The sequence below is a fragment of the Halichoeres trimaculatus genome, unplaced genomic scaffold, assembly GCF_033239565.1.
Source record: "Halichoeres trimaculatus isolate MK-OKI-2021-1 unplaced genomic scaffold, fHalTri1.1 fHalTri1_scaffold_5, whole genome shotgun sequence".
NCBI classification, from domain to species: Eukaryota; Metazoa; Chordata; class Actinopteri; order Labriformes; family Labridae; genus Halichoeres; species Halichoeres trimaculatus.
Window position 1 is genome coordinate 11,363,662 of NW_027437183.1, and position 23,669 is coordinate 11,387,330.

The 23,669-nt window shown below is 37.9% G+C and overlaps 4 protein-coding genes across 7 annotated transcripts in view; 2 read left to right on the top strand and 2 right to left on the bottom strand.

The window, feature by feature from the left end:
* LOC141790284 (rho guanine nucleotide exchange factor 28-like) overlaps positions 1-9,111 on the bottom strand; it is a 42,953-nt gene extending 33,842 nt beyond the window's left edge. For 3 of the 4 annotated variants that reach the window (XM_074670048.1, XM_074670047.1, XM_074670046.1), the window contains exons 1-5: positions 8,768-9,111; positions 7,705-7,748; positions 1,386-1,527; positions 646-755; positions 242-428 (exon numbers count right to left, since the gene is read on the bottom strand). In XM_074670048.1, the coding sequence (XP_074526149.1) occupies positions 242-428; positions 646-755; positions 1,386-1,527; positions 7,705-7,737 (472 nt within the window). In that variant the 5' untranslated portion in view covers positions 7,738-7,748; positions 8,768-9,111. The remainder of the gene's footprint in view (positions 1-241; positions 429-645; positions 756-1,385; positions 1,528-7,704; positions 7,749-8,767) is intronic. The other variant, XM_074670050.1, reaches the window with a different exon arrangement.
* A 185-nt stretch (positions 9,112-9,296) lies between these two features.
* On the bottom strand, positions 9,297-13,928 carry utp15 (UTP15 small subunit processome component). The gene is made up of 12 exons (XM_074670052.1): positions 13,751-13,928; positions 13,330-13,443; positions 13,131-13,223; positions 12,823-13,007; positions 12,078-12,256; positions 11,830-11,955; positions 11,374-11,509; positions 11,173-11,257; positions 10,481-10,636; positions 10,177-10,278; positions 9,958-10,091; positions 9,297-9,843 (listed from the first exon to the last, which is right to left on the bottom strand). Exons 2-12 carry the CDS (start codon positions 13,417-13,419, stop codon positions 9,543-9,545), a joined length of 1,587 nt encoding a protein of 528 aa, XP_074526153.1. The 5' UTR covers positions 13,420-13,443; positions 13,751-13,928; the 3' UTR covers positions 9,297-9,542.
* Positions 13,929-14,250: 322 nt separating this feature from the next.
* Positions 14,251-16,696, top strand: LOC141791110 (transcription factor BTF3-like). The gene is made up of 6 exons (XM_074671340.1): positions 14,251-14,330; positions 14,904-14,972; positions 15,073-15,186; positions 15,647-15,848; positions 15,939-15,995; positions 16,323-16,696. Exons 2-6 carry the CDS (start codon positions 14,904-14,906, stop codon positions 16,367-16,369), a joined length of 489 nt encoding a protein of 162 aa, XP_074527441.1. The 5' UTR covers positions 14,251-14,330; the 3' UTR covers positions 16,370-16,696.
* A 1,106-nt stretch (positions 16,697-17,802) lies between these two features.
* Positions 17,803-21,552, top strand: il12b2 (interleukin 12B 2). Its single transcript, XM_074669690.1, has 7 exons — positions 17,803-17,844; positions 19,027-19,108; positions 19,237-19,491; positions 19,719-19,821; positions 20,057-20,247; positions 20,736-20,884; positions 20,977-21,552. The coding sequence occupies exons 1-7, from the start codon at positions 17,803-17,805 to the stop codon at positions 21,097-21,099; spliced, it is 945 nt and encodes a 314-aa protein (XP_074525791.1). The 3' UTR covers positions 21,100-21,552.
* The last annotated feature ends 2,117 nt before the right edge of the window (positions 21,553-23,669 follow it).

Sequence of the window (23,669 nt, forward strand, 5' to 3'; positions counted from 1 at the left end):
GTGGAGAGGTGGAGGTGATGCAGAGTTCAACAGTTGGTCTTCATTGTATAACACAGGCCACAACTTTTCCAGACACAACAGAGAATTTCTTTAAACCTCCCATTTAACAACATTTCACAACTTTCTCTAACATAAATGTTTATGCAAACACATCATCTGAGGCTAATAACGTACTTTTGATAAACATGCAGTATTTGTGCAGGAAAGCCGGTTTAGCGAGATAAGACAATCCTGCTCTCACCGTCTCCACTGTGGCTCCCCAGAACATTCCAGTTCTGCGGGATATCCAGGTTCGCCATGGCCAAGGCCACACGACGATCCATGGCCCAGCGAGAGCTCTGCTGGCCCAGGTTAAAGAGGCTGCTCAGCTCTTTGTGATCTGTGGAGCTCAGGCAATGTCCGTGGATAACTAGGTGCTCTGCCAGTTCCTGAGACAAAGCAGCGAAGAAAAAGATACAATGTGTGATAACATTTGTAGGTTGTTTACTAAGGAGGGAGTAAGATGAGGATTTTCAATGAAATCTTACATTTATTTTCAAGCTAAAATGTTTTTTCCCAAATAATTTAATTATAAGTGTTTCTCTATCTCCATATGGGGTGCTCAAACTTGCATGCAATGTAGGCCCAAATCTGTCTCTTCCCTACCTGAGCATCATCCTGGACGTACTCAAGTGAAGCCCCGCCCACCCAGGTGAGGGGTGCGGTTGCAGAGCACATGTAGGCCTGCACAGAGACCATTTCGGCCAGGTTATGTCCTAGAGAGGGACCCAACACACACACAAAAAAAAACAGTTTAGCTCCAGACAGAAATTTGACAATCAATAAAAATACATTTGAATACCAGATGTTTGGGCATCAAACCGAGACTTCTAGTACTTTAATTGGTGTTTGAATCAGGTTCAAAAATCTTGTTTTCATGCTTACAAAGCTTCACAATTTCTCCTTTAATGTAGAAAGATTTCAGGTTTTAACAGTCGAGCTTTTGCAGAGCGCTTTCCAACAGGCAGGACTCTCTGATGTCTGTGTCAACCTACACAGAGGCTCAGTGATGTTGACATATTGTTTGTGGAGACGTTTCCCCCCTGAGAGGAAGCTGATAAGATCCTGCATCCTCCCAGACCATTTGTACAGACGGTCTTTGTATATGTGCATGTGTGTGTGTGCATGTGTGTATGTGTATATGTGTGTGTAGAGATTGAAACACTGAATAACAGTTCCTGAGTATATCACGGATAGGTGTGGAAAAACCTGGAATTGTCAGGACGTGAAATCTAATGTCCAAACATGCTTCACTGAATACATAGTTCCATTTTAATTGTATAACAGAGGAAATGACCTCAAAGGGCATTAACACATACTTACAATAGAAAATAATATGCACATACCGGGAACTATAAAGCAAAGCATAACGTCACTCTGAGCCCGGGTGACATGGACCAATGTGGACCCTTCCAAAACAATGTAGACCTCTGTGTCCTCTGGCATGGAGTCTAAACCTTCCAGCAGAGCAAATACCTTCGCCTGGCCCTGAGATAAAGAAAAGTGAGAGAGGTTGAAGAGGGAATACAAAAGGAGGATGCTGAAGTGTAAAATCTCTCTATTCATAAAGAAACAGGCTCACATTCAAAGCAAAGCTTTATTCCAATGGAGAGTTCAACATTTCTGTAAAGCACAGCAAATCCCCTGACAGCATTCCTTTTGAGGTTATAATAAAGCATTCGCCCCTCAATAAAAACAGGAATTTCTCAGTGTCTAGTGGAAAGACCTGCCCTGATCCCAACGCAGCAGAAGCACTAGGACCTCTGATCTGAGGGAGAAGAAGGTGAAACACAGCAGAGCGGTCACACTGATATGGAGACTAATGGGGAACTTTTAGAAAATGTGCAGGTCTGATGAAGGTATGATAACATGTTATGTGTCAGCTTCACTGAACTGTAAATCCTCACTAAAGGGGCCATGGTTGAGCTGTTTAATTTCTAGGTCATTGATTCATCAGAGGCTGTTTTATTTTTTCAAGTTATTAAACCAAACATGATTTAACCCTTGTACAAAATAAATGATTGTTAAAGCTTCGTGAGGAAAAGAGTAAAAAAGGCGATACACAAACTGATCCTGATGATTTGTTTGATGTGTCTGGCATTGGTAAAACCACATTCAGATCCAAATCTTGTGGTTAAATTATTCATTACAACATTGATGTTTTTTGAGTAGAAAAAGAGAAATGGCTGTATCTAAAAGTGGACTGAGCCAACCTGTTAGAACACTGTTGCTCATTTTCACACCCAGGCAAGTGTTAGCAATCATTTGGAGCCAATTTTATGTCAACCTGAGGAATAAAAGTATTCACGGCTGCTAAATGCTCCCCCTATCTTCACCAGCTAGCGGCTGACTTTGCAAGTCTGCTGTCTGGGCAGGAAGTGTACCGGGGGTTTATTAGATTTTTTTTGTTTCTTGGAAAGTAATCAAAAGGGCTGATGAGAGCCATGAGACGCAGCCCAAAACGTAAAGCTGCAGACCATAAAAAACAAAACAATGATGTTAAAGCTCATATGGGGAGTTTTTAAGCTGGCCATAAAACAGAGTGGAATTAATATTGATGCTTAAATGTGGACTGTGAAAGCAAACCATCAAAGACCAGCCTGACCAGTTCTATGTAGTGATTTTTAAAGCTTCCAACCACTGCAGCAGGAAGACATCAGACAAAGTCAGTGAGAACATGCGACAGAGGCGGGCTTTGTTGACATTTTCCACGGACGGATTTTTGAGCTACATGCAAGATGATCATTTTCATCAGTGTGCGGTGTAAGAGATGTGGTGCAGTTTTGTCCATAGAGAGTGCAAACCTCAAACTTTAATGAGGCTTAAAGGTTTGAATAGTTGTCCTAACTAGGGATTTTAAAAGTGAGGGAAGTCAGGAAAAACTGGTGCCTTTTGAAATCCTTTCAAAATTAAAAATAAGTTGCAACTGCATCTATTACTTTAAAAATACAAACAAAACAAGAGTTAAATTTGATATAAAACCATTCAAACAGGAAAATATTCGATCTTTTAACATTTCTTCATCAACACAAGACACCTTATATGAGTAAGCTAGGAATTTAAAAACGCATGGTTTTATGCACATATAGATAGTCTGATTTTCAACAGATAAGCTAAATTTAGTTTTTTGGGGGGTGTCTGCTTGCATATTGGTCTATTAGTGTATTCCCATGAGTCGCTGTTCAACAGGCACTGTTATTTTTAGGGTCGCAGCATGAGGTATTTGGGAACACTTAGTTAAATGTCACCCTTACTGGTCGACATCAGAATTACAAGTTGGTCAAACATATTAACCATATTTTGATTGTTCTAGGCCAAGGGTCTGCAACCTTTAGTTTCATAAAAGCCATTTTGCCTTAGCTCACCTGGGTTTAAGTCATTCTGGAGCCACAAAATGTATGTGATCTTCACACTAGTACATAAAGTAAATATCCATTGATATTCATTTAAATGAGACGTTTTTTGAATTCATAAACTTGTAAATGTGATGTCTTAGTTGTTTACTTAAAAAGCAAATATTTTCAAATATTAAAAACATTGTACTGTCATAAATTAAAAAAAAAATTTTTTTTGAAATTTTAAAAATTTGAAAAAAAAATTCAAAAAGAAATTTTAAAACGTGCAAAAATGTGCAAAAATTCTGAAATTTTAAAAATTGCCAGAATGTCATAATTTCGCATAAAAAATGAAAAAGGTAATTTTAAAATTTGCCACATTTTCAAAAAATGGAATTTTAAAAATTTGCAGAAATTCAAAAAAAATTGAAATCTCACAAAAAAATCAAAATTTGCAAGTTTTTCAGAAAATTTTATTTTTTTTGTTTAAATTTAAAAAATGAAATAAAAAACATTGCCAAAAGTTAAAAAAAAAAAATGGCAAAAAAAACTCAAAAGAATTGAAGGTTTTTTTGCAAGACGGAATGCATTTTTATCTCACAAAAATGTTATAGCATGATTGAATTTAGTTTCAATATCTGTAATCATCAATACCCTCTGTATGAAAAACAAAAAATCTTTATTTCGGTTATTCTTTTAAAGCCTCGAGGAGCCATTGTAATCGAGTCAAAGAGCTGCAGGAGGCTCCAGAGCAGCAGGTCGTGTCGGATAGACTGGCATATAACTACTCAACCAGAGCAATGGGTAAACAGCACAAGCATGTGGACATTAACCTGTAAGGAGGACTGAAGGCAGGGGGCGCTCGCTCTGCTAATGCTATTGTCACTTGGCACACAAATGGGTTATTGTTTAAAAGCACTCTGTGATCCCTGTTTTTAGGCTGTGGTCTTTAATTTTAATTTCAATTTTAATTGATTTGAGAGCAGATCTCTTCATTACCAAAACTGAGCATTCATTCTAATTTTCAGTTACTTGGAATAATTTAAAAAATTGTACAAGGCCACTCAGCTTTTATTGGAGTGCAGTGTAATGGTTGCTTTCCATCAACATAAAACGGGTGCAGAGGAAGAAATCTTTTGTAAAAGACATCATTTGTCCACCTACAGTGGCCTCAATAGACCAAACAGAAGTGCAGCCACATGACACACTGTGTATGGGTTATTCTGGGAAACATATCAAATGACCGACAGAGGCAGGAGCACAGGAGACAGGCTGAAGGGAAAAGCAAAAAATATAGAATATAAGGCTTGACTTGCAGTGTGATGTGAGAGTGTAATGGTGTAAAAATGGGTGGATATTTTTAAGTAGTCTCTCTCTTTTACTCATGAGAGTCTATCTATTAGCCCAGCATCACCTCAAGCACTGACCTGATTTCTCACGCCATAAAACTGGGAGGCTTTACTCTTTACTCCTCCCTCTTCCACAGATAGAAATAATGTCAGTAATCCTTTCTCCGTGGCTCTCTATCTCACCTAATCCCACCTTCAATTCACTTATCCATTTCTTCATCCCTGAGTCGGATGTTCTCTGACAGAGGGGACATCAGGTTTACACACAGCTGTGCTGTCTTTTCTGTTCCCTCACCAGAAGTTAAATGCTAATGAGGCTGTGGGGATCAATGAAAAACTGGACCTGAAATCTTAAAACAGAGGCTGAATAAACAGGGAGACTTTGAAACCAAAATCAGTTGTTCTGACATTAGTGGATGTGTCATAAGTCTAACCTACTAATCTGACATTAGGAGGCGTGCCAGTGCAGCAATATGCATGTCTTTGTTTAGCTCTAGCAGGCACATTTAGTTTTGGTGGAATTATCTCAACAATTGTTGATGGCTCGCTGTGAAAATTAGTATGACATTCATGCCTCCCTAAGGATTAATGTTAAAATTGTTAATCCCCATCCTTTTCCCTCTGCACCATGAGCATTATATCAGCAGTGTCTCCAATGTTTGTGTTTTTTTCTTGGCAAATCATATCAGGGTGTGTGAACACATTGACAGGGGAAGCCTAAATCGGGCACCAACTGCAGCAAAGGTGGCATAAAAATATGCACAAAAAGCACAGTATAAAGGGGCTGTGAGGACTATCAGGGAAAGCTGGTTTGATGAAGACTCTGTTTCCCATGAACACTTGCATTCACTGTTGTGAGGACATGACTCTTATCAAGGTGTGGGTTTGTTTTGAAGGGAGAAGATTTTTTTATCGCTACTTTTCTTAGTTCAAGACAAAGTAGTTGTGAGCAGTTATGTGACACTACTGTTGAAACATGACAACAAGCAAACTTTGTGAGCTCATTTTACTCTGTAGTTTAGTGGCCGTCCATATTTAGCACCACGCACATCCTGGTGCTCTGCAACAAGTCTACCAGTGTCATCAATGAACTCCCACCTCACCAAGCAGAGTTGTCATAACCTCACTCTTCATTTTATCGATAGACTCTCAAGTTTGAACAGACAACTGCAGAATAACTGCTGACTGTGAGTTGGAATGAACATCATCACAAACAGCTTAGCCCGTGTTTTAGCCTGAGCTCTATCACTCTCCCATTTAGTTTTCTTCTGCTCTTCAGTCCTTTTTTTTTATTTTGAAAGTCCTGCTCCAGTGCCTGCCATGACTTCAGGATGGTTACAAAGTTACAACCATTAATTAAAAACACAAATCTCTCTTTTCTGCTAAACTTTGTTGACTGTCATGGTGTTGTTGTAGGGACTGGTGTCAAATATCAATCCTGTGCAATCAGAAGATGAAAAATCGCATTTAGAAATAACCTACTTTGGTGCTGGAAATCCCATTTTAAGTCTAAGGATCTAAAGAGCCATATATCTAGAAGTGAGACTTTTTGAAGAACACACAGGAAGTCCTCACTGGCTCTTTAAGGAGCTTAAAAGTTGCAAGTGAACTCTAGTTCACTTTCAGTTCCAATATAGGCCTGTTTTAAGACCCTGTTTAAAAAAAGATAAGTTAAGGCATTCTCTTTATTTTTCATGCTACAAAAGAAAATTTACCTCTAGTTTAATTTAAAGAAATCTACCAGAGGCATCTTTCAACCATGGACATCGTCTTAAATTGGATGCAATGAGTGTCAATTCAACGAGAAGCCAATAGATTTAGAGCTCCTCCTGCTGACAGGCTGCAGTTTAGAAACCAAACATTCCTGACAGTGCCAGATAGTATAGTTCAAACATTAAGTTCAAGTGTTTCAAATGATGTTTCTGTTTGCAATTGTTAGCTAGCTTAATGGCTATGGTGATTAGAATATGAAGTATTGTGTTATCATTTTTTGAATTTTAGGACATGTTGGCATTTTGCTCCAAGTCTCATACAGTACAAAGGAAGTGTTGTATCAATGGACAGATTCTGCCATTTGTTGGCTTGTATGAGAAGAAAGACAGAAGTGGGGCGTGGGTGTTTCATTACATGAAATAGGCAAGTGTCCACAAAGTTTTGTAACCTTTCATTAACCACATATTGAAGGAAAACAAGATTTAAAACATGTCAAATTAGAAAACATTCAATAGAATTAATAGAGTTTGAGCAATATAGTTCCCCTTTGATCTTTAGCAATGCATTTGAAACCAAACTGAAACTAATGAAAACATATTTGACAGCAGTCCTGCCCTGTTTGACTTCAGCTAAACCCTACAAAAAACAGATCCATTAAAAGGTCCAACACAGCCAGAGACGTCACAAATCAAACCCATTGCAAATACAAGCCTCTTGGTGAAGAGCACAAATAAAAAACAGTGTGAATGAATCACACAGTTACTGATTTACTAGTTATATACACAAATGCCAGGCTGATGAATAAGAGTGTTTTTTCGCAAAGGAACTATGATTCAGTGCTTAAACACTCTGTTGACCAAACTGTTAAATGTTTTATTCATCGAGCAATATGTTGGATCAAAGTTGAAACCATTATTCTCTCATCACGGTGCACTCACTGACTGCAGTGCTGGATCTAACATGTTGTATATTAAGCATGTACTTTGCTGAATATGATTAGATTATATGTTCTGTACTGATGCATAAATAGAAAACAAGTTAATCCTTTCAGATACAGACTCACAGCTGATTCAGTTTCACTTAACACAATTGTTTGGTCACAAGCACAAAACTTCTGCACAGAGCCTCAGTTTATATAAATGTGACTGCTGATCTCTTCTTGCATTTGTAATTTAATTTGCAGAGATTTTCCAGCAAGATAGCAAACTCTCAAGATTAAAAGGATGGGCTGGTCTCAAACATGACTGCAAACTGGAGCACATACTCACATACAGAGGCACTTTCCTCCTGCTCAGCTCCATTTTCACAGCAACTGCAAGCAAAGATCGATATGAACAGATATGTGAGACAGAAATAAAAAAAGGAAGAATTGCAGTGACTTAGTACTATTTCTTTGGTAGGTTTTGTTATTCTTCCTGGTTCTCAAATCCAGAAGAGATTATCAAATATTTTCTATGTCAAGATGGGTGTCTGAAGAGACAGGGTCATCTTTTGATCTCAAGTGTAGGAGTAATGATTATAATTGTGATTTTTAAAGTGGAGCTTTCCGCTGTGGTTCAAGTGGAAAAAACTAGAACACCAAATGGGCCAAAAATCTCAAAGGCAGAAGGTGCAATAGATTATTCCTAACGACGTTTGAGCACCAGAATCGGCTTTATGAGTAGATTTTCTCATGGAGGAATTGGACATAGAAAACTGGTGCAAAAGAAAAACACATAGGGTGAATAATTTAAGAAATATGAAAGCAAGTACAGCAACTCGAGTGGGAAATTGATTTTTTTTTTCATTGCTGCAGGCATCCGATTTTTTTTCCTGTTTCCCACTGGCTCCTTTCTAAACTGAACCAAACCGCTAAGTCAGGATGTGACCGTTTCTAAACCGTTTTCTGTGCAATTACACTCTCTTTGTAATTAATAGGAATTTAAGTGTGAATTTATAATAGACCACATACCAGTGTGAAAAGGAATAGCATCCGCAAACTGAGTTGTTTAAGTATAAAAAAATAATAATAATAAAAAAAATTCTAACAAAAAAAAGAACGACCATTACAGCTATAATTAGTAGAGTTAATACAATATAAAATTGTTTCATATTTTTTTATTTACGTTCAAACACACTGGCACAGCTTTGGAAACATTAACTCTTATCTCAATGACTCAAAATGAGTATTTATGTTGACCTATTTAGCTGCGAAATAAATGTGACAAGTCTTTTTTTTAATCATTATAGCATGCTTAACTTATCAAACCTTCGACATTGTAACAGAGAGCTACTCCTTGTATTACCTTTCTACTGCTAGAAGAAAGGGTTAAAACATATCATTGTTCCTACCTTCACAGGAGCTCAACTCCGACTGAAGAAACCTAACAGAACGTGTGAATGTCGCAGAAAAAAACAGAAGCTATTTCGGACTCATCCTTGTTTTCCCGTCCTTAAAGTGACGCCGTTGAAGCTACAAGTTAACAAACGGCTCTCAGTTAGTGTAGGTGCTGTTTGCGGTGTGAGCTGCAGCCTCCTCTGACACAGCATCCTCCTCTCACAGTGTTGATGCTTTCAGTCTTCTGTCTGTTTAAATGCAAAATCATGCTCATGTGTGAAAGTTAGCCGTCTCATTGTGGTTGCAGCGCCCTCTACTGGAGACGATGGACTCATAATTAAAGGTTAATAACCGGCAAATCCTATTTTCCAAATTTGAACACAGCAACCAAAGTTTTCTTTTAATATTACAAAGATTTATTTTCATCTGCTTATAAAACATTTATCAATGCCAAATAAATGAAAACACAAAGCAGACATTCACAGTGAAGTCATTCAAACACAAGCATACATACACTCACACATTTACAGTTGAAAGTAACTGCAGACTCCCATTTTTCCTCCACACACACACTTCACTAGATAAAAGCATGACGTTTGTGTTTTCAGTCACAACAGAGTGAGACCATGGAGTTGTCAGTCTACTAAAACCTGCTCCAAAATGTCTCTGTTGAGGACATGTAGCCTGTCATGGCAGATAACTTGTGTCTGATGTCTCAGAAAAGGAGACTTTGGAGTTCTGAAGGCACTCTAACCAGGTCTAAAGCAGTGCTTATGCCCTCTACAAGCCTCAGGAAGCCTGAAGTTGTGGTTTTGAGGTGCTTGCTTCGCCCTGAATGAGACCATTAGACCTGCTGGTGCCAGAACAAGGAACCTCCTTCCTGGGAAGGGAGGAGGCAAACATGGTGTCCAACATGCCCAGAACCTCCAGGAGTTCCTGCTGGTAGTCAATCTCTCTCTCAAGCAGCTCCTGCAGACGCATCAGTTGCCGGTCTATGACTGGTGATTGTCCGATGATTGACTGATAAATGTCCAGTATTAGCTCAGCTGCTGTTACGAGGACTGGAGCAAACCTGACGTCCACTAAATTCCTGGAAAAGAAATGGAAAGAACAACCTTTAACTTTAAGCTATGAAATGTAACGCATCTGATGAAACATTCTGTTAACGTTTTGCAGAGGGGGTGAGCGTTTGTCTGCATCTTACCCCACAAGGAAGTTTAGCAGCCGAGAGAGTCCCTGTTCATCTCTTCCTGCCAAAGCGTTCTTCAATGTTCCTCTTCGATCCAGCTCCTTAATTACAGCTACTGTGATCTCGGGCTTTCTATGTCGCATCCATGTCTATGAAAAACAATGAAGATGTCATTATATTATGACAACTCTGCATGTCACTGTTTTATAATTTTCAAATAAATTATACCCATACCTCCAGAGCCGTGTCCAGAGCCTTTGACACATTAAATTTTTTAAGTTGTTTGTCATATTTGGCCAAATGCTGTTTTACGGGCTTACTGACAAGATAATCATCCTGAAAAAGACAGAAAAACAAGACATTAATCAACAACTATGTAAGAAAGGAGTGTCATGACCCTCATTTGATTTCTCTGAAATACAGACATAATAAACATCAGCAATTTTTCGTTTGTTACATTTGCAAAATTCACTTGATGTAATCAGATTTCGTACAATATTCTCCTAAAGTAAAATACTGTTGATGAGTGTTCACTTGCCTGTTTAGGGACATAGTTTTTCCCCTTCACAAACACACGGTATGATGGTCGACGCCTCTGCTGGCCAGGCTTTTCCTTCGACTCCTCAGGACTTTTCCTGTGTTTGATACTCAGAATGCTGTTGGTCATACCCACAATGATGGACTCGTCATCCGGCTGAAGAAAAAAACATGTTTAGAGTTCATCATTCAATGGTTTAGGCCCCTTTAGTTACACAGCTAATACTGGTGTAATAACCAGGCATAGCTTCAAGGTGTAAAATATGTCCCTACAGTCTCTACCTGTACAAAGAACAGACTAGCTGAAAGCATATTGTATCTAGTGAGTGGCTTCGTAAAAGGCACTAGTTGGCTGACATAGAAGAAGAAAGAAGTTGTGTTCAAGAGAATTTTTATTCATGGATGTTTTTATTAATAAAAACCAGACCAATGCATGACAAGAGCTTTTAGTCTTAAAAGGCCACTATTGCTACACCAGAGGAAAGGATGAGCATGTAAGTGTTTTAACTTGAATCTGAGCAAAGCATTACTAAATGTTCACACTTTTACTCACTCTACTTTTAAAGGAAAACTGAAAATCTAACAAAAGCATCATGTGCAAAGTGTCTTAGGGTCAGACTTAGGGTGCACAGTGTGTTCCATAAATTGAATTTCCTAATCGTTTTTTGCTTGAGGACAAAGGTAATTACTTACCGCTAAAGCCAGGCTGAGGATGGAGGCAGCATAGTCAAAGTTGTGGACCACTTTAAAGTTTGTCGTGTTGTACACCTTCACGTGCCTAAAAATCAAACAGTGGCTCTCTATGTCACCAGATTTATTTTGAAAAAGCACTGGCATTTTGCAGCTGTTATAATTCTGTCAGACATGTCTTTTGTTCATGTATGTTCTACATACCTGTCCAGAGAAGCTGACAGCAGTCTCTGACCGTTGCTGCTGAGACATAATGAAGTGACAGTTTTGTGGTGGTTTCTCAGAGACACCAGCGGCTGGCCTCCTTTTAGCAGATCCCAAACTTTCACAAAGCGACCACCTGAAAGAAAGGGACAGAGTTTTTTTTTAACATCCTGAATTAACAGTAAATGCAATGCAGGGGGGAAATAACTGTAAGGAGAAACTGTTTCTGGTTGTTTGTGTCTTGGTTACAGATAAAATGGAATGGAGCGATTTAAATGTATTTTGTGTCCTTGTGTCAAGCATTGTCATTAATAAACTAGTGCACATGCACCGTGCATAAAAATTCAAAGAAGGCTTATCGACCTGTCCTTCAGTTAAAACCTTTCTTTGCCAATTACATAAGAGATGTTGGGTCAAATAATAATTGGCACATTTTCAGATGCCCTGTCCGACTACCTGCAGAGACAAGGAGTCCTTCAGAGGGATAGAGAAGCAGACTCTCCACTGGCTGGCCGTGGTCCATTGTGATCACACTTTTATCTACCCTGGCATCGAACAGTTTCACTGTGTGGTCATAGGATCCTGGAAAAGAAACATGAGATTGTTTATCACACTAAAATGAAAAATATTCTGTGATTTCAGACTTTTTATATCAACTGCTAAAGCAAGCCAGTTACATAAACCTTAGTCAAATTCAAACTCACCAGTGATAAAAAGATCTCTGTTGAGTTTGCTGGTGACTCCGCAGCGAATGTAATCTGTGTGCTCTTGGTAAGTGTTCAGGTCTCTTGCATTGGGAATGTCCCAAAGCCGACAGGTGTAATCATCTGAGCCTGTGAGGATCTGGTAACGGTCTGAAGTGAAATCTGTTACATGTACAGCCCTGGGAGAACACAAAAAAAGACAAGGTTAATCCATATTCAATTTGCGATAGAAATGTATTGGTTGGAAAGTTGCTGTTTGCAGGTTAGAGTGAAAATAATGATCAATAGTTTGATTCTCTCTTACAAAATAATTTCTGTAGAGTTAAAATGCTCCCCAAAGCAAAGTTAAAGCCAATGGGAGATACATTGAAGGTTTTATGTAGTTAAAAGCACTTAAAGTGGTGAAAAGGTTGGGCTATGCCACAGAGATGCTGTTGGTTTTTCAGTTTACAGGCTGTCAGAATTCTTGAGATCATCATGAAATTCAGTCGATGGATCACTCAAGAAATCATCATTCAGCAATTAATTTTAAAAAAAGGAAAGAAAAATATCTATACCTTACCTATATCAATAGGTAAGTCAAACACTAGTTTGCTTGGGAAAAGAAACCAAATAAATGTTTCTTCCAATATAAATTTAATATGAGGATCACCTCACATTAGCAGGTGTTGATAGAGCTCTTTTACTTGATGCTTTGCATTGTAAAACAGAACAACTTTCTGATGTTGATAAATGGTACACCTACTTTGTGTGCCCTTTGAACATCCTTAGCGCCACCTTCCCGCCGACATCGAACAGACGGACCACAGAGTCTTCACATCCCGCCACAAGCAGCTGGCCATCTGACCTGAACCTGCCGCAATAAGCTGTGTCTTTAAAGCGTGTAAATGTCTTTACCGGCTCCTGAGAGAATGGTCCGTAAATGTGGATCTGCAGAGAAACCAATGACACACACTGAATACTCTAGTTACATAACAGACAGGAACCATAACTGTTTTATGAGGCAACCACTTCTCAATTTTTCTTAATTAATTCAAAAAAAATCATACATACTCTTGTAAATGCTGTCACAGCAAAGTTATGTGGAGCAACAGGGGAGAAGTCTATATTTGTGATTGCTCCAAACTCTTTTATCTGGACCGGAGCCTATAAAGAGAATGGCAAGAATGATTAGAAGGAGAACATATACAGTAACCGGGATGCTCAAATCTGCTCCTAACAGTTAAATAAAATGAAATGCCTAAAAACTCACCTTGTAGTTTTTCCAGTACAGTGTGTCTTGAGTGACTTTCTCTCCAAGCTTGGGAAACACTTGTATTTTTGTAGGTTTAAATGAAGCCATTTTAGCAAGTTGAGAACTCCTTGCCTGTAAAGATAGCAGCCACATCCATCAACATTTATCAACAAACAGCATCATAACATATCGAAGCGGCTTTTCGGAGATGTGCTAGCGGGGCAGTTGCATGTTCACCAGGCTGAGCATTGAATCACGTTTACAATACGCTTATCATTAATTTTTTTACTAGCAACTTTCAACTTTCTGTAATATAACTTAAAAAACAGCGTGTATTCATACTACCAACGTGCTCGGTGCCCGGTAACAGTACAAAGCTAGCACTTAGCACTCCGGCAAACTAACATTTTCGCCTTAACTGAATCTCGTTGATGCTTACCTTTCAAATAAATAACCCAGACGTGTCGATTTGTGTTTTCAGATGTATTATGGAAAAATTAAACAACAATGACAAAGGTGAGCCGAGTAAAGCAAAAGTTTGTCATTTTAAAGAATTATCACGTTGCCTCTGAGCGCACAGGAGGCCGCCATGATTACGAACGTGACCACTTCCGTTGTTTATGTCATACATTTATCTGATCTCCGTTGAAAGCATTGGCAAAAGATAAAGTTTATTTCATTTATTTTTCTTTTAAAATAAAATGAAAATATCTTTCTATCCAGTTACAGCAAATTGAGAGGGTACATATTTCAATTCTTCATAAGAAAAATAAATTTGTTACATCATAATTTTTTGGCCCAAACCGTATTTGCTTCCTTTTAAAATTAATATATACGACATCTATAAAGATAAAGGTTATTTTATGGATTTAATCAACGTTAAATCGTAAATTGTAAGCAAAAATAAAATTTTGTCAACCCTTCCGGCTGGTAATCGTTTTCAGTGCGTCACTTCCGTTCTTCGCTCCTTTCTCCGAGCTTCTACCGACTGTGGGACCCGCGTGTTTACACACTCCCAGGTCAGTTTAAGTCCCTGAGCTTTTTAAGGCTATCGTTCCTGCATGTTACTGTGACTATAACATAAGAAACACTCCCCTCACTTAAACTGCGTGTCAAGTGTGAGGACTTTGCCAGTTATACTCGTATTTTTAGTGTTGGTTTGAAAAGGCCCGAGCCAACAAATTAGCCTGGTTGGCTAACTAGCCGAGAGATCACTTGTCATAATGAAAACTTGGGGGAATGACCTCTCTTGTTTGAAGGCTAGAATGACAGGCTTTCAGCACACCTTCATTCTATGAATTAAGGTTTTTTTTATACATCCAGAAAGTAGTTGCTGCCGCTCTGGAGGGCGTGGCGAGTTTGATTGATCTACTGAACCTTAGTCAGATTTGTGCAAAACTTAAGTCGGGACTGAAAGTGTGCAGCTATTTTGGGCTTCATCCAACTGTGGATTCTTGCAACTAAATGTTCTGAGCCCAAAGGCTAAACTGCAGGAGTTTGTGAGCGACTTTTAGGCCTGTCTCTTTATTCTCGTTACAAGTCCTCGATATTAAGTGCCATCTCATTTATTTTTCATCTGTTTCTAATGTCAGATGAAGGAGTCCATAATGAACCAGGAGAAGCTCGCCAAACTGCAGGCGCAGGTCCGCATAGGCGGCAAGGTAAGTTGAAGTAACAAAGCAGCACATGCACCTCAAAAATTGTAATTGGAGAGATTTTGGTCTAGGTGTTTGTATCCTGACTGTCTGTTGGTCTCTCAAGGGGTCAGCCCGCAGGAAGAAGAAGGTGGTGCACAGAACAGCAACGGCAGATGATAAGAAGTTGCAGTTCTCTCTCAAGAAGCTGGGAGTCAACAACATTTCTGGTATTGAGGAGGTACCGGAAGTTCTTTCTGTTGTATACAAACAAGGAGGCAGACAAGTCCCTATTTCGTTGATGCACTTGCAGCAGGAGTTATTTTAAGTACTCAATATACTTTTCATATTCTATCTGTTAGATTATTGGAGTAACATATGAATCACGATACATTAGTCAAATTTTGGGGAAAAATAATTTTATCAGACAATACATATGAACTGCAATTTTGCAGTTGCAAAATGCAATGGCCCCAAAAAGGATATCTTGGTTAGTTGGTGTTTGTTCCAATATAGTTTTTCCATTATTTTGGTGCGTGGAATTGATTAAAGTCTCCTGTCATGCATGCATGATGTGATATCATTAGCTAAATACCAGTTGTTGCCCAACATAACAAATGCCAGTAGCAAAGCCCAATCAGCTGTTTTATCACAACATTGATCCCAGTGGCCCTTCTTTTTCTTTGTTCGTTCTACTGTAGGTGAATATGTTCACAAACCAGGGGACAGTGATCCATTTCAATAACCCAAAAGTTCAGGCCTCCTTGGCAGCCAACACCTTCACAATCACAGGGCATGCTGAGAACAAGCAGCTCACAGAGATGCTTCCAGGTATCCTGAACCAGCTGGGAGCTGACAGTCTGACTAGCCTCAGGAGATTAGCAGAGACTCTGCCCAAACCAGGTACCTATGTCACTCTTGGTGATCCAGCAGTAAGTGCATGTGATATCTTTCAGGTATTATCCTGACTGTTAATCTCTTTCCTTGTTAAAGCTGGAGAGAACAACGCCCCAATGGTTGCTGCAGAAGAGGAGGATGACGAGGTTCCAGGTAAGCAAATTTACCCCTTTTTAAGATTTGCATAGATTCGGTGGTACATAATGGTGTAACATATCCACAAAGCCATTATAAGGGACTCTCCAAGGTATTTGCATTTGTGTTTATCACTGGAAGTTTTGTGATCTCATTTTCTCAAATATGGTTAGTATCAGTTAATCTCAGTTTTTCACGACACAAGACAAGTCTATGTTACAATTTTAGTTTAATTTGACAAGTTTTACTGGTATAGTAAACAATTTTCACTGGCACACATTTCTAATCTTTATCTGTTTCTGTTTTCTCTTTCCACCTTTGTTGCCCCTCTGTTTTTATTTTCAGATCTTGTTGAAAACTTTGATGAGGCTTCAAAGGATGAAGCAAACTAGTCTGCGAACGTCGCCAGTCACAATACTTTGACAAAGCAAGCATTTTATAACCGTTCAGTTCTGTTGTTGCTCCTTGCCAACTAGAAAAAATAGCTTTTAATTTTAACATTGAAAACTGAGCTAATACAAGTCAGATCGAGTTTTTTATGGCTATCAATACCCACTCATTTGTCTGATTTGCCTCGTTCTTCAGTACTGGTGAAATTGTTTAACTCAGTGGATTGTGTAAACCTTTCTCTTTCTTGCACTGCCTCTCCTGCATTGTGATGCCCACACATGAAAAGTGTACTGGTCAAATTAATCCTGTAATAAAGAATTACAGATTTATCTGGCTCAAGATTTGGTTAATGAGCTCTATGTGTCAAATTTCATTTCTGTTTACTTCATTTTTAGATATTGAGTTGAGTTTTATAAATTTCACAGTTGATTCATATATGGGTTGTGGTGAATTGATCCATTGTTTGGCCTGAGGTGACCCTGGTGTGATGCATAGTGCTACACATGCGTAAATTTAAAAAAAATGATGTCAGTTTACAGCCTCATATGAAAGTGCTACTTTGAATTTGGGGGGATTTTTGCCCTGTTCACACTTATTAATTGAACTTTGTGGGAAAATATGTGATGCTATTAAAATCTAAAGCTCAATCCAAAATGTTATCACAGTCAAAATGTTTGGTTTCACTTCTGTGGAAATGAAACTACTAATTTGGAGTCCAGTTTATATTTCCATAATCAAGAAAAATTTAATTGCAAGACTAATGCTTGAGTAGTGTGTTTTTGGGTCTAGCAATCAATACACAATATCAATACACCGCACATGTGTGTTAACACTGTGCAGACCAGCATTCACACACAGATGGGATTCACTTGTTCCTTTACCTGCTCTCTAATGATTGCTAAGAATGCTTGAACAATTAAACGCTTTAACTGCTTATATTTTGTTATACCTGAACATTAGCATGAGCAGTTAAAATGTTTTCCTTCTTTTAACTTTAGTGATTCACAGAACATGTTAAGTGAATTAAATGGAAAAGGGAGGGGTTACTTGAGTACAGAAAATGTTTCACTACAGAAGAAGTGTGAATAATGCTTTTCAGGATTTAAAGGAACTGATACTTGAAACCAGCTATTTCTGTTTATATGGCCTGAGAGCCTCAAAGGATTTTTTGACGGAATATGGTTTGTTGAATATTTGCTTGTATACATACTTCAAGAGATGAATTCTAACCTTAAATGGACAAACGAGAAAACAAAATAAGTCCCCTAGCAAACATTAACTGTGTATTGCATTGTTTACCGTCAAGGTACAATCGACACCTAATAGGTTCAGATGATTTGCCTGATTTACGCGTGGGGAAAAAAAGTAACGTGTTGAATATGGTGACTTCTCTCATAGCTGACATTTGATTAAGGAAAACTGGGATGTCCCAAACATGAGTGAGCAGGGAAAGTCCTTGCTTTGGCTGTGTGAACCTGTGAGGGCACTTGTGCATGCATGTGTGACTCCTGTTGAAATCTGAGGTATCAGATATCCTCACAATGACAGTATGATCAGGGGAAAACCTGGGTCAAGTGACCAGTTTCACAGGAGTTGATTTCCTATTCAGAATAAGAAGTCCCCAAATACATTTAAAGAAAGTCTCATAATGTTGGTTGGTTGATGGTTTTTAAACAGTCAAGACAAATGCAAAAAAAAAAAAAAAATAAATAAAAAAAAAAATAAAATGTATTGACTTCTGTTTAAGACGGTAAAAGAAGTTAATTTTGTTTGGGAAGTTAAAAAGTGGCTCTTTGGCATTTGAGTTTGAGATAAACTGAGTAATCGTGAATAAATTGTGGAAAGTACTTGCCAATAAAGTTTTCATAAAATCTTTCATCTTAAAATGAGTTGTAGAAAAATTAGTAAGAAATAAAATCTGAGATTATATCATGTGCGCAGAAAGTCTGTTATCTCCACCTAGCATTTACAGTGAATTTTCAGTCTACTTGTTATTCAGCTCATTTTAGTCTCTTCAAATACTAAAGTGTGTGTGCGTTTATGCTGCTTGTGTGTATCTTTAATGTGAGCTTCTACTTTGTGTGTTATTCCACATTTTTTATCAGATAAAGTCTATCTCAGACATGTGCTGATGTATTTTATTGTAAAGGCCGAGGGCAGCCCCCCACCCCACTTCACACCCACACTTCACACTTGTTATTGCCATTTCGGTCCCATATTCGAAACTGTATCTGATCGCCAAATATGACATGCAAATGACTTTTGAGGAAATGCGCTGCAGTAATGGTTCCAAATCAGTTTACTATTTCTCTTAGTTTCTTTTTTCACCTCTGAAGGTGATGATGATGTATGCTGTGGGCAGCAGTATATATGATGGTCAACTGGCAGTGGGAGCATACAATCATCAAGACGGCTACGACTGAACTTCTCCTGAATTTTCATTTGCTTAAGTTCAGAGTAACTTCATCCCAATGGTAAGAAATAATGTATGAGCTGATGCATGAATAGATTCTTAGATTGTTGTTCTGGTCTTTGAATGTTGTCAAAACCAAAAAGCTTTAATGGTTTAAATGTTTAAAGGTGTTATACTAATGTTTTGAAGATTTCAGATTAAAAATAACTGATTTTAAATCATTCTCTTGATTTCACAATTTCTCAGAAGACCTTGACACTGTGGACATTTGGGCTTCTGTGTATTAGCCTCTCAGAGATACATGGACTCAACAGCTTTCCTGACAATTGTAAGTGTTTTTTCTGGTCACATACTTTATAAAAGTCTAACATTGAGTTTGACATTTTTCCAAAAAAGTGTTTGTGCATGGCTTTATGTAAACTCCCTGGGTGTGCCCCTTTGTCTATGTTTGTGTAGTGGTGGTCGCACAAAGAAGCAATGGAGTTCCAGTCACACTGACCTGTGATACGAAGACCGGAGAAAATGTCATATGGAAGCTTAATGAAGAAGAGCTTGATGTCAATTCAGAACACCATTTCCAGCAGGTTGGTCCAAATCTGACTGTGTTAGAAGTAGATGGTCCGACGGTGGGAGAATACAGCTGCTGGAGAGGGGGGGTGATGCTGTCATCAACTTATCTGCTGCTGGAGGCTGAGGAGGAAGTGGATTTGGGTGAGATACTTATTTATCTTAAGTTAATCATATAAAGGAAGTTGTGGTTGCAACATTAGTCAGACTGAGTGGAATATTTTCCTCTCTTTGGGTTGAAACTGAAACTTTAGACTTGTGGAAATATTTTATGATGTATTTTCAGCCTAAATGTTTTACATTCAGTGATACTCTGCTGTTTGTCTTCACATGGTTTTAACTCAACTCACATTCAATTTGTGTCTTTACAGACTCAGTCTTCACTTGTCGGGCAAAGTCTTATGACTGTGTCTTCAGCTGTGACTGGACCAACAGAGACTTTGAATTAGTGCGCTTTGGGCTGGGCAAAGACTGGTAAAAAAGAAAAAATAAATACCACAGTAAAAAAGCCAAAACTACTATATGGCTGCACCTACAGCCAAAAAACTTGTAGAACTTTGTTGCACTTACTAAGGTTCCCCTTCAGTCAAAATTCTTGCTTGTGTTGTATGTCACTTAGGACAAAAGCATCCGCTAAATGAATAAAACTGTGTATGACCTTTTTTTGCTTTTAAATGTCTCTGTGTCTGTTTTATTCATTGCCCTGTAGCAATGAAGGTGGGAAGTCGTGTCGCTGGTTTAGCAGCAGTGGTCAGCTCTCAGATGGGACATTGCAGTTTAAGGTGCCCCACTCCCTCTCACCCTATGCTGAGGAGAGCAACATGCTTGAACTAACAGTGGAGGCCATCACTGACACCTACATCTTCAGGAGAACCAAGGAGTTTTATCTCAGAGACATCAGTAAGTGATCGAGACTGAGCGACATTAAAGGCTTTTATCAGAAGAGCAGCAACTTCCCCAAAGATCACAGAAAGTTATTCATCAAGTGAAGATATAAGTCAGTCGTTTTGTGAGAAATTGTGCTACAAGGATGTGTTTTGATAGGAATCTCAAACTGTATTTTTCATATAACTACTTTCAGAAGTATAAAGTTGTTTTCCCCATTATTAAAAATTCAAAAATGCCTTCAAGTCATGACATATTCATTCCAGTAATTGTTGAACATGCACTACAAAAATACGGTAGCATGGCAAATATTTAATCTTTACTTTATGGATGAATGAAGTAAAATGTTGGCAGCACTGATTTTTCATCAGTAAATGATTTTGTTACATTTGATCATGCTCACAAAATAATTGATTAAATTAAATCACACACTAAAAATAATCTAGAAGATGTTTAGATTGAATGGTGTTTTGATGTTTTTCTGTCATTTTTGTTCCTTATAGTTGTACCTGAAAGTCCCCAGATTGTCAAATGTCAGGAGGTGAACCAGAACCTGATGGTGACCATTGAGCCCCCACCCAGCTGGTCCGCTCCTCACAGCTTCTTTAGCCTGGAGCATGAGATACAATATGTGTTGCAAGATAATGGCCAGGTAAATACTAGTATGCTCTCAAAAGATACCTAGATGCTCTCAGCAGGTGTCCATGTTATGGTTTCTTATTATGTGACCTGTATGTGTTTCAGAATGGAAGTTCTTTTTCTGGACTGATTCCGAAGAGGGTTGGGCGTCTGAGGGCTCGCTCCAGAGACCCGTTGGTGCACTCTGCCTGGAGCCAGTGGACTGACTGGAAAAATGTAACCCACTGATGCTTTTTGAACACAAAGCTGTCCGCTCCTGCTTTTTCTTTGTTCTTACATGTCTGTAACTCAATGTCCCTTCATGCCCTTTCATCTACTTTTTGCCGGTCTGGTTTCTGTCTGTCGCTCTTTGGTACAGTCACACACAGATGACCAAGAGAACACACAGCAACCACAAAAAGATCAGTTTGAAGTCACAACCTCCATTTACTGGCAGAAGATAAGTGCCACACACTTAAAAATTATTCTTATTTATCATTATGTTGAAGTTATTTATTTTTAACTATTTATTTAGAATGACACATAAAGTTAAGAAAACACCACTTTACCTACAGAACCTCTGTCTTGTTTACCTAAATAGCACATGAAAATGTCAGACATAGTTTTGTAAGACCAAATCTTACTCAATGGGTCCCTGACATTTGTCCTCCATTCATAATATTCCTAAAATCATAAATAAAAAAAGCAGTAATCAGAAAACAAGTTGTTGTTTTTACTGTAAAAGTCCAGCTCAGTCTGAGTTGTTGCTTGTCTATGTTGTGTCTGTATGAGTGTGTTGGGGTTTCTTTACACGTTGGTGGTTTGACACCTTGCTAAAAAAAAAGAAAAGAAAAATTAAAAAAGCTTTTTGCTTCCTTCCTCATACATGTTCCTTTTTATATGTTGCTTTTGTCATATGGTCTGAACCCAGTGGAATTCCCATCTACAGATGAAGGTGGGGGTGGAGGGACAGGTTCTCAGAAATATTTGTCATAAAGTGTGAACTGGTCATTCTCTACATTTCATTTTAAGATGAGGTCAAAGCTGCAAATATAAACTCTGAGGTCACCTGTTGAGAATACTAAACCAGATTGTGTAGCTTGGCAAATGATAAAAATTGCAGTCAGTTTAGAACAAAAATGAACTACACTGAAAAAAAGTTAAAGTTTGCTTTAACACTTGGGGGCTGGTAAGAAGTATGTGGTGTACAGTGGGTAAATTATCAACTAGTTTGGTTTGGTCACTTTTTCACTTCTAAGTCCTTTATCCAGCCTAGATGGGAAAATCTACAATTATTTGTCCTCTTTTTTTTGTGATACATTTTTTGAGTCATATTTTTTCACACCTTTATTTAAAGTGTACCTCAGTGAATAGTGTAGTAAACTGAAACTAAAGCAAATGACTGTGGATCAAACTTGAAGGTCAAAGCAGCAAAAACAAATTCTAAGGTTACTTACTGAGGATAAAATACCAATTTTCTATCAAGTTAGGGTGAGAAATTCCACTTGGTGTGTTCTTTGCTTAAAGGTCACTTTATGTTTTGTTTTTCAACACCACCAACAGTAATAAACAGTTAATGATACAGAATGAAGATGGAACAGAGAGTAAGGGACTGATGGGAAAAAAAGATGTGGGTTTAATTTGAAACTACAGATAGCCTAAACCTGTGCCTGTCAGTTTTTTACTCACATAATTTATGCAGCACAATAAAAGGGAAATATTTGGTGATAACAAATATCACGCAATCTTGCTCAGTGGCTATTTGTGTAAAACACTCAAGTTTCTAGTTTATCACACATTGACACAGGCATGCATGAGTCACTCATTCGTTTGACCTACAGCCACACATTTTAAAGATTACAAAAGCATTTGGACCCCAGACAGAAGATTGAAAGAATCTATCAATTTTCTGTGCGAGAAATATATCACCATATTGTTCCCTGTTATTGGTTGAAGTCCCAAGACCCACTTTTTTGTGTATGTGTTTTTGTTTATTTTTTCAGGGTGGTCCAACTTTGATTTAAAACAATAGCATATTTGCTCAATTATATATATATATATATATATATATATATATATATATATATATATATATATATATATATATATATATATATATATATATATATATATATATATACATATATATATATATATATATATATATATATATATATATATAGAGAGAGAGAGAGAGAGAGAGAGAGAGAGAGAGAGAGAGAGAGAGAGAGAGAGAGAGAGAGAGATATAGATATATATAGATATATATATGAAACCATGTTTCAAGGCGCTTAATAAAATTTAAATAATGATACCAGAGTTATCATATCTTTGATGTTCACTTTTCTACCAAAACCCTGAAATACAGTTTTTTTCCCTTATTTGTTGCAGGTAACCACAGTCAAACAGAATCCAGGTAAAGGCAAAAACACGGCCAAATCTTGCTTTCAAGAGTCAATCCGCTGCAAGAAGAAAAGGAGGAATAATGCAAAGAGAGAAATTAAGAAAATCAAAGCATCCAAAAAAGGAAAGGTTCAATGAGGACATACATTTCATATGGTGTTTATACCTTTTCTTGTGTTTACAAAGAAAAAATAAATAAATGATTATAAATGATAGTCAACATGTATTTGTTTATTGTCTCAGATGATACTGGAACATCAAATTTTATTTCTGAAAGGTGTGAATTGAAGAAGGCAATGCTTTTCTTTTGTGATTACATACATATGTCTTTTAACAGTGTAAAAACAAGCCATGTTATTGAAATTTGATTTTGCACATTCTCAAACTGATCCTAAGAATGTCTTGGAGTGGAGCCT